Raw genomic sequence first — 11,747 nt, 5'->3', positions numbered from 1 at the left:
GGGAGGTTCCTTGACGCTGGTGAGGGGCTCCTGATCTAGGGAATTGGATCTGTGCTACGGTTCCCTGAATTCAGCCTGAATACCTTCCATCCCCTCCCCCAGACAGGCTTAGTGCTCCCCCATGATTATAATAGTTAATAATGGTGGCTTACGAAAATAGTAAGAGAATAACCCAAGCCAGCCAAGCATTGTGCCTTTTTTCTGTTGTGGTTCCTAGCTTCTCCCCTAGGATGCCACCCATAATAGCAGACTAACACCCAGGTACATATTTACTGCTAGGTGAGCAGTGGAAGTAGGTGTTAGGGTTTTTAGGTCTCATATCACTCCGGACTGAACCCTTCGGTTGTGAGTTGTAACGATTCGATCCTCTTTTCGTGTGCGATGTGATTATTCAAGGGTGAAGGGCTCTTGATTCGAGGGTCTGGAGCTATCCTCTCCTATCTTGGACCACCCCTGATCCTCTCCCATTCCCCAATCATTATATGACCCCTACGGACTTAGCGCTTCTTAGCTGCAGAGTCGTCAGTGGTCGTTCCCAGGATCAAGTCAGAACTCAAGATGTCAGTCGTCTTCAGGAAGAAGGAATCTGAATTAAAGGTATTTATCCTGCGCTGAATAATATTAATAATAGTAAAAACAATTTTAAGTACAAAATAGTAGTGCGTCTGCTACCAAAATTACTACTACTACTATTACTATGACTAATATTACTACTACTGTTACTACTACTACAATTATTACTACTATTACTATTTCTACTACTATTACTATGACTACTACTACTACTGTTACTACTACTGCTGCTGTTACAACCACTACTATTACTATTACTACTACTATTACTATGACTATTACTACTACTAATGTTACTATTACTACTTCTATTACTACTACTACTACTACTACTACTACTACTACTACTACTACTACTACTAATAATAATAATAATAATAATAATAACTTAAAGTGTAGTGCCAGGTTGCAGTAGGTAAGTGTTAATGATCCTTCACTTACACAGGGAAGAAGTGCCAGGTTCCAGAAGGTGCCAGCCCAGCTTATGCTCTCCATACATCCAGATCCTGCCCTCTTGCAGCAGTATGTCCCCATGCCAACCCAGGATGCTGCAGTCCAGGCAGTGCCTAAGATGTCACAGCACGAGGTGAGAGGTGAGGGGTGAGGGATGAGAGGTGAGGGAGAGGGGTGAGGGGTGAGGGGTGAGGGGAGAGAGATGAGAGGCGAGGGGTGGGGGTGAGGGATGAAGGGTGAGGGGTGAGGGGTGAGGGGTGAATTAGATGTATTAAATAGTTGAAAGTCTTAGAGAGAATTTACTGAACATGAACTGTCTTATTTCAAGTTCCTTTTGATGCCAGTGAAGAGTTCTTGATATCTGGGATTAAACTAGGTTATCTCCTATGTCCCAAGAGCTGTATGTTGCTCACACACACACACACGCACACACACACACACGCACACACACACACGCACACACACACGCACAAACACACACACACACACACACACACGCACACACACACACACACGCACACACACACACACACACACACACACGGGGCCAGGAGCTTGGACTCGACCTGCAACCTCAACTTGATCATTCACTTATAAAAATTAAATAATTTGAGCTGTAAGTCTGAGTATATATTCATTTCCCGGTAGAGTTCTTACTCAGTTTCAACCAGTTGAATTTATATTAACAGAAATATCACGTCAAAGAAAGTCTCCACAGAGATTGACACAGATAATATATATATATATATATATATATATATATATATATATATATATATATATATATATATATATATATATATATATATATAAATATAAATATATATATATAAACACTGATCTCTGGCTGAAGGAGACTCGAACCTACGAGCCTTGGAAAAAGGTATGCAGTGCTTTACCAATCTACCCACACTGGACCAATACCTTGGAGTCCAGCTTACACTAGACTTTGATCCAAGGCAGCCAGCACTCAGGGAGAAGGCTTACAGCTTTTCATCTCATCCCCTGCATGCATCAGCCTTACTAGAGATTTTAACAATGCAAGGAATTCGCAAGAGCAGGCGAATATATATATATATATATATATATATATATATATATATATATATATATATATATATATATATATATATATATATATATATATATATATATATATATATATATATATATATATATATATATATATTTATTTATTTTTTTTTATTATCACACTGGCCGATTCCCACCAAGGCAGGGTGGCCCGAAAAAGAAAAACTTTCACCATCATTCACTCCATCACTGTCTTGCCAGAAGGTTGCTTCACACTACAGTTTTTAAACTGCAACATTAACACCCCTCCTTCAGAGTGCAGGCACTGTACTTCCCATCTCCAGGACTCAAGTCCGGCCTGCCGGTTTCCCTGAATCCCTTCATAAATGTTACTTTGCTCACACTCCAACAGCACGTCAAGTAATAAAAACCATTTGTCTCCATTCACTCCTATCAAACACGCTCATGCATGCCTGCTGGAAGTCCAAGCCCCTCGCACACAAAACCTCCTTACCCCCTCCCTCCAACCTTTCCTAGGCCGACCCCTACCCCGCCTTCCTTCCACTACAGACTGATACACTCTTGAAGTCATTCTGTTTCGCTCCATTCTCTCTACATGTCCGAACCACCTCAACAACCCTTCCTCAGCCCTCTGGACAACAGTTTTGGTAATCCCGCACCTCCTACTAACTTCCAAACTACGAATTCTCTGCATTATATTCACACCACACATTGCCCTCAGACATGACATCTCCACTGCCTCCAGCCTTCTCCTCGCTGCAACATTCATCACCCATGCTTCACACCCATATAAGAGCGCTGGTAAAACTATACTCTCATACATTCCCCTCTTTGCCTCCAAGGACAAAGTTCTTTGTCTCCACAGACTCCTAAGTGCACCACTCACTCTTTATCCCTCATCAATTCTATGATTCACCTCATCTTTCATAGACCCATACGCTGACACGTCCACTCCCAAATATCTGAATACGTTCACCTCCTCCATACTCTCTCCCTCCAATCTGATATTCAATCTTTCATCACCTAATCTTTTTGTTATCCTCATAACCTTACTCTTTCCTGTATTCACCTTTAATTTTCTTCTTTTGCACACCCTACCAAATTCATCCACCAATCTCTGCAACTTCTCTTCAGAATCTCCCAAGAGCACAGTGTCATCAGCAAAGAGCAGCTGTGACAACTCCCACTTTGTGTGTGATTCTTTATCTTTTAACTCCACGCCTCTTGCCAAGACCCTCGCATTTACTTCTCTTACAACCCCATCTATAAATATATTAAACAACCACGGTGACATCACACATCCTTGTCTAAGGCCTACATTTACTGGGAAAAAATTTCCCTCTTTCCTACATACTCTAACTTGAGCCTCACTATATATATATATATATATATATATATATATATATATATATATATATATATATATATATATATATATATATATATATATATATATATATATATATATATATATGTATATATATATATGTATATATATATATATATATATATATATATATATATATATATATATATATATATATATATATATATATATATATATATATACATATATAAGTATATATATATATATATATATATATATATATATATATATATATATATATATATATATATATATATATAAAGTATTAGTCAGAGGGCAGAAGAGGGGTTGTTGAGGTGGTTTGGTCATTTAGAGAGAATGGATCAAAGTAGAATGACATGGAAAGCATATAAATCTATAGGGGAAGGAAGGCGGGGTAGGGGTCGTCCTCGAAAGGGTTGGAGAGAGGGAGTAAAGGAGGTTTTGTGGGCAAGGAGCTTGGACTTCCAGCAAGCGTGCGTGAGCGTGTTAGATAGGAGTGAATGGAGACGAATGGTACTTGGGACCTGACGATCTGTTGGAGTGTGAGCAGGGTAATATTTAGTGAAGGGATTCAGGGAAACCGGTTATTTTCATATAGTCGGACTTGAGTCCTGGAAATACGAAGTACAATGCCTGCACTCTAAAGGAGGGGTTTGGGATGTTGGCAGTTTGGAGGGATATGTTGTATATCTTTATATGTGTATGCTTCTAAACTGTTGTATTCTGAGCACCTCTGCAAAAGTAGTGATAATGTGCGAGTGTGGTAAAAGTGTTGAATGATGATGAAAGTATTTTCTTTATGGGGATTTTCTTTCTTTTTTGGGTCACCATGCTTCGGTGGGAGACGGCCGACTTGTTGAAAAAAAAAAAAAAAAAAATATATATATATATATATATATATATATATATATATATATATATATATATATATATATATATATATATATATATATATATATATATATATATATATATATATATATATATACGCGAAACAACCACTCTGAAAGAATAGAGAAATTCCAAGCGCTTTCGTGACTACTCACATTATCAAGGAACTATGAAATTAAAGCATCCTTGATAATGTGAGTAGTCACGAAAGCGCTTGGAATTTCTCTATTTTTTCAGAGTGGTTGTTTTGCATAATCTGAAATCACCAGTTTACTGTGATCTTATTGCATATATATATATATATATATATATATATATATATATATATATATATATATATATATATATATATATATATATATATATATATATATATATATATATATATATATATATATGTGTATATATATGCTAAACAACCACTCTGAAAGAATAGAGAAATTCCAAGCGCTTTCGTGACTACTCACATTATCAAGGAACTATGAAATTAAAGCATCCTTGATAATGTGAGTAGTCACGAAAGCGCTTGGAATTTCTCTATTCTTTCAGAGTGGTTGTTTTGCATATTCTGAAATCACCTGTTTACTGTGATCTTATTGCATATATATGTATATATATATATATATATATATATATATATATATATATATATATATATATATATATATACATATACATATATATATATATATATATATATATATATATATATATATATATATATATATATATATATATATATATATATAAATATATATTTCATATACATATTTTATAAAAAAGAGGATAAATAAATATACAAGGTATGATGTAGCACGTAATGAAAGTAGTTTGTTAGATTATGTATTGGTGGATAAAAGGTTGATGGGTAGGCTCCAGGATGTACATGTTTATAGAGGGGCAACTGATATATCAGATCATTATTTAGTTGTAGCTACAGTTAGAGTAAGAGGTAGATGAGAAAAGATGAAGGTGGCAACAACAAGTAAGAGGGAGGTGAAAGTGTATAAACTAAGGGAGGAGGAAGTTCGGGTGAGATATAAGCGACTATTGGCAGAAAGGTGGGCTAGTGCAAAGATGAGTAGTGGGGGGGTTGAAGAGGGTTGGAATAGTTTTAAAATGCAGTATTAGAATGTGGGGCAGAAGTTTGTGGTTATAGGAGGGTGGGGGCAGGAGGAAAGAGGAGTGATTGGTGGAATGATGAAGTAAAGGGTGTGATAAAAGAGAAAAAGGTAGCTTACGAGAGGTTTTTACAAAGCAGAAGTGTTATAAGAAGAGCAGAGTATATGGAGAGTAAAAGAAAGGTGAAGAGAGTGGTGAGAGAGTGCAAAAGGAGAGCAGATGAAAGAGTGGGAGAGGCACTGTCAAGAAATTTTAATGAAAATAAAAAAAAAAATTTGGAGTGAGTTAAACAAGTTAAGAAAGCCTAGGGAAAGTATGGATTTGTCCGTTAAAAACAGAGTAGGGGAGTTAGTAGATGGGGAGAGGGAGGTATTAGGTAGATGGCGAGAATATTTTGAGGAACTTTTAAATGTTGAGGAAGAAAGGGAGGCGGTAATTTCATGCACTGGTCAGGGAGGTATACCATCTTTTAGGATTGAAGAAGAGCAGAATGTAAGTGTGGTGGAGGTACGTGAGGCATTACGTAGAATGAAAGGGGGTAAAGCAGCTGGAACTGATGGGATCATGACAGAAATGTTAAAAGCAGGGGGGATATAGTGTTGGAGTGGTTGGTACTTTTGTTTAATAAATGTATGAAAGAGGGGAAGGTACCTAGAGATTGGCGGAGAGCATGTATAGTCCCTTTATATAAAGGGAAAGGGGACAAAAGAGATTGTAAAAATTATAGAGGAATAAGTTTACTGAGTATACCAGGAAAAGTATACGGTAGAGTTATAATTGAAAGAATTAGAGGTAAGACAGAATGTAGAATTGCGGATGAGCAAGGAGGCTTCAGAGTGGGTAGGGGATGTGTAGATCAAGTGTTTACATTGAAGCATATATGTGAACAGTATTTAGATAAAGGTAGGGAAGTTTTTATTTCATTTATGGATTTAGAAAAGGCATATGATAGAGTGGATAGAGGAGCAATGTGGCAGATGTTGCAAGTTTATGGAATAAGTGGTAAGTTACTAAATGCTGTAAAGAGCTTTTATGAGGATAGTGAGGCTCAGGTTAGGGTGTGTAGAAGAGAGGGAGAATACTTCCCGGTAAAAGTAGGTCTTAGACAGGGAAGTGTAATGTCACCATGGTTGTTTAATATATTTATAGATGGGGTTGTAAAAGAAGTAAATGCTAGGGTGTTCGGGAGAGGGGTGGGATTAAATTATGGGGAATCAAATTCAAAATGGGAATTGACACAGTTACTTTTTGCTGATGATACTGTGCTTATGGGAGATTCTAAAGAAAAATTGCAAAGGTTAGTGGATGAGTTTGAGAATGTGTGTAAAGGTAGAAAGTTGAAAGTGAACATAGAAAAGAGTAAGGTGATGAGGGTATCAAATGATTTAGATAAAGAAAAATTGGATATCAAATTGGGGAGGAGGAGTATGGAAGAAGTGAATGTTTTCAGATACTTGGGAGTTGACGTGTCAGCGGATGGATTTATGAAGGATGAGGTTAATCATAGAATTGATTAGGGAAAAAAGGTGAGTTGTGCGTTGAGGTATATGTGGAGTCAAAAAACGTTATCTATGGAGGCAAAGAAGGGAATGTATGAAAGTATAGTAGTACCAACACTCTTATATGGATGTGAAGCTTGGGTGGTAAATGCAGCAGCGAGGAGACGGTTGGAGGCAGTGGAGATGTCCTGTCTAAGGGCAATGTGTGGTGTAAATATTATGCAGAAAATTCGGAGTGTGGAAATTAGGAGAAGGTGTGGAGTTAATAAAAGCATTAGTCAGAGGGCAGAAGAGGGGTTGTTGAGGTGGTTTGGTCATTTAGAGAGAATGGATCAAAGTAGAATGACATGGAAAGCATATAAATCTATAGGGGAAGGAAAGAGGGGTAGGGGTCGTCCTCGAAAGGGTTGGAAAGAGGGGGGTAAAGGAGGTTTTGTGGGCAAGGGGCTTGGACTTCCAGCAAGCGTGCATGAGCGTGTTAGATAGGAGTGAATGGAGACGAATGATACTTGGGACCTGACGATCTGTTGGAGTGTGAGCAGGGTAATATTTAGTGAAGGGATTCAGGGAAACCGGTTATTTTCTTATAGTCGGACTTGAGTCCTGGAAATGGGAAGTACAATGCCTGCACTTTAAAGGAGGGGTTTGGGATATTGGCAGTTTGGAGGGATATGTTGTATATCTTTATATGTGTATGCTTCTAAACTGTTGTATTCTGAGCACCTCTGCAAAAGCAGTGATAATGTGTGAGTGTGGTGAAAGTGTTGAATGATGATGAAAGTATTTTCTTTTTGGGGATTTTCTATCTTTTTTGGGTCACCCTGCCTCGGTGGGAGACGACCAACTTGTTGAAAAAAAAAAAAAAAAAAAAAAAAAAAAAAAAAAAAAAAATATATATATATATATATATATATATATATATATATATATATATATATATATATATATATATATATATATATATATATACATGCATGTATATATAAGCTACGTAGATGAATTATCAACAGAATGGAGACCAGTCAGCCAAGTTGCTTCCTGATAGCAAGCAGTCAACCAGTCACTCGCCAGCTAGTAAACAGCTGTGCAGTCGGTTTCAACATATCAATCAGTCGGGCAGTTATTACTCTGGTCAGTTAGTAATTGCAGTCAGTTATTTAGTTTCTTGTTAGCAGATAGTCAGTAAATTGCTGACGACAGCAGTCAGTAAATTTCTGACGACAGCAGTCAGTCAGTAAATTGCTGACAACAACAGTCAGTCAGAAAGTTTCATGGAGACGTAGTTGACCTTTGGCTGTTGATGGCTCAACCATGATCTCTTCTTGACCTTTGTAACCTGTGGAATTGGTCACAGTTTCGATTTTGTACTCGCCTAGATTTACTTGCAGCGGCAGCGGCAGCGTCAGCCTCAACAGGAACCTTGTCCTCTATTTTTACTTCTACCTGAGGTTCCCAGCAGCCCAGTGATGACCTAATCAAGACCCGCATAACACTAACATGTGTGGATACCCAGAATGATATAAAGCAACTGCAGAAATCACCCAAAAAGTTCACAAATTACCAACTAATAGGACTCGTTCTAGCAACTCCTACCCCGCTGCCACTGAAGCGATACTCCACAACATTCACCCAACACCCATCGCCTACTATTCACCCGAAGCCACAGCCAATGGACAAGGGTCAGAACAATAAAAGAAGATCCAGTAACCAGCTAAGGACTCCTAACATCAAAGGTGAGAGCAGTAATAACACGAGGAAAACTTGTAGTACTGCCAGCCAGGACACAACCCTCATCACCCACCGACATCACCACAACACACGACAGACAACAACAAACATGGCCGCCGCTACATTCCAAGATAACTCCTTCCCAGTATTTGATGTCAAGAAGATCACCGACCCAGAAATAGCTAAACTCCTTATGATTCAGAACCAAACGATCACCAAACTAACTCAAGAAATGCAGGAACTAAAGGCTAGCAATGCAGATTACATCAACAAGATCACTGCTCTAGAACATAAACTAGACACTCTAGAACAACAAAGCAACACCCACACCCGGTCCCTAGACACCATCAACACTCTAAAAGACCAAGTCACCCTACTTACTACCAACATTACAGAGGAAAGATCAAGAGTGGACCAACAACTTGCCAATGTCATAACCAACTTCCAAGACCATAATGACCAACAGCAGCTATCTGACGCTGTTGTAGTTAACAGCAAACATCTCCCACCCACAGTCACCCAAGAGACCTGCATGGAGACCACCCTACAGCTTATCAAGGACCACTTTCGTCTTAACATACGTAGTGACGACTTAAAGGATTGCAAACTGATGGGCTATCATGCAGGTAAAAAAACAGTGCTGTTAAAATTCCAAACTAGCTTACAAAGAAACAACCTACTAAAAACATCTATTTCTATGAAAACTGATGTTTACGTCAATGAGTGCCTTACCAAAACGAGACAAAACCTTCTTTATCGGCTAAGAAAACTGCGCTGTGCCCAAAAAATCCACCAGTGCTTTGTGAGGGATGGAAAAATAGCAGTTAGGAAACAGCCCACTGGAAAGAGATACTTCATCTCCACAGAACATGACCTTAAAACATTCCTAAGTGAGGCTGGACTAACAGAATCAGAGTAAAGTGCAGATAATACCCATAGTCCACCGTTAGTGTTATATTGTCATATTGTCATAAATTTGTGCCCCCCTAAAATTCTAATACTCCAACTACTTTTAATTGTCATTATTGTACTCAACGACCATTCTACCTCATAGTCTTAATTGTATTAAATATCTACTGAATCTATCTCCTTTTTTACAACTTACCACATCACTGTTCCATCTTATTCTTTTATAAACTAACCATAACTTGTCTTCAATAATTCTACCTCACTTTAAAAAATACTCAATTGCCCAATTTTATTCTAAATCCCTATTATTGCCCAATTTTACTTTAAACTATATTGATCAAACTTATTGTAAACTTCTTTTATTGACCATTTTTATTCCATACTTTTTTAACCTAGTCTTTTCAACTACAACTTTTATATCATCCTGTCTACCATCTTACTAGCATATTATAACCAAGTCATTGCCATTTTTATTTTTATCAATTCTTTTGTTTTTATTATTATTTTGCTACCTTAAATTGTGTATTTTATCCTGTCAATTTAAATCTAATTATACTCTAATTCTTGTAAACAATTTATATAAGACCTTAGTGCAATTACAATTGAGAGTCTTGTTCCTTTATTATATTATTAGATTAATCACAGTTTTACTCTAGCTCATTCTAGCTCAATACATAGTCAATACCAGATTCACTATACTAGACCATAGTGCAATTACTAGTGAGAGACTGGTGCTATTTGTAATTTGTATTTTTATATTATTAGACTAAATTAGACCATAGTGCAATTACTAGTGAGAGACTGTTGCTACTTTTAATTTGTATTTTTTAAATTGTATTTTTATATTATTAGATTAAATTCAGTTGTACCATAGCTCATTCTACCTCAAGACATAGTCAATACCAAATTCACTATATTAGACCATAGTGCAATTACTAGTGAGAGACTAGTGCTATTTTTAATTTGTACTTTTATATTATTAGATTAAACCTATTGTACTTTAGCTCACTCTAGCTCAAAACATAGACTCCACAAAAGTCATTATTAGACCTTAGTGCAATTACAAGTGAGAGTCTTGTTCTATTTTTAATTTGTATTTTTATATTACTAGTTTATACCTAGTTGTACTTTAGTTCACTCCAGCACAACACACAGACAACATCAACTTCATTATGTGTAGTAGTGACTATACCCTACATGACCAAAATACTCTAGCTATATACTTGTCCAAACTTCCAACCACTACAGAAATCAGTACTAGAACTCAACACACAACTCAGGATATAAATAACCATAATTTTAAACCTAGAAGATGATTGATCACGTTGACCCTGATCTAAACCTCCATAATCTGACACCCAATCAAAACCTATTGGAAAGTAACTGCCTTTATTACACAGCATCACAAGCCACCACTATCCTAAACAATGCTAAAAGTCTATCAGTACTTAACTACAACATCAGGTCCTTAAGCAAACACTATGATGACCTCCTAGCACTCCTTGAATCACTAAAGACACCCTTCTCCTGCATTATTCTTACTGAGACCTGGCTTAAGCAGGACACAATAGATATCTACCCTCTACCAGGATACACAGCAATTCACAACTGCAGAACAAACCAAGTTGGGGGTGGTATTGCAATCTATTACTCTAACCAATTATCTTGTCTTAGCACCACTTGCCTTAGTGATGAATATGGGGAATACATTTTTGCTAATTTTGCTGTAAAAAACCTTAAGACGCCTGTAACAATTGGTGCCATTTACCGGATACCTCACACAAACATCCCAAATTTCAGTGAGAAATTAAAGTCACTAATAACAAACAGACAAATGAATAAGCACCACCTTCTCTTAGCTGGAGACTTCAACATCAACCTTGGCTTACTAGATGATCAGCCTGTAACTGATTTCATCAACAATATGAACAACACACTTCTCATACCAACAATAACTAAACCAACCAGGCTCACTGAGACAAGTGCAACCATAATAGACCACATATGGACCAATATACTAGCCCCCCTTAAATCAGGGATAATCACAGATAGCACTACAGACCACTACCCTACCTTCCTCCTGACAAACATTAGTAAACCACCACTTGAATACAACAAAGTCTCATTTAGACTCCATGACGAGGCCTCAG

The 11,747-nt window shown here is 37.2% G+C and overlaps 1 protein-coding gene across 1 annotated transcript in view; it reads left to right on the top strand.

The window, feature by feature from the left end:
* The first annotated feature begins 430 nt into the window (after positions 1-430).
* The window catches only part of LOC128702008 (dynein intermediate chain 3, ciliary-like), a 54,461-nt gene continuing 43,144 nt past the window's right edge, over positions 431-11,747 (top strand). Inside the window, exons 1-2 of the mRNA XM_070101413.1 lie at positions 431-597; positions 1,019-1,159. Coding sequence (XP_069957514.1) covers positions 559-597; positions 1,019-1,159 — 180 coding nt within the window. The 5' untranslated portion in view covers positions 431-558. The remainder of the gene's footprint in view (positions 598-1,018; positions 1,160-11,747) is intronic.

This window comes from Cherax quadricarinatus, chromosome 77 (genome assembly GCF_038502225.1).
Source record: "Cherax quadricarinatus isolate ZL_2023a chromosome 77, ASM3850222v1, whole genome shotgun sequence".
NCBI lineage: Eukaryota > Metazoa > Arthropoda > Malacostraca > Decapoda > Parastacidae > Cherax > Cherax quadricarinatus.
Note: the sequence above shows the minus strand (reverse complement) of the source record. Positions and strands in the feature narration are given on the sequence as shown.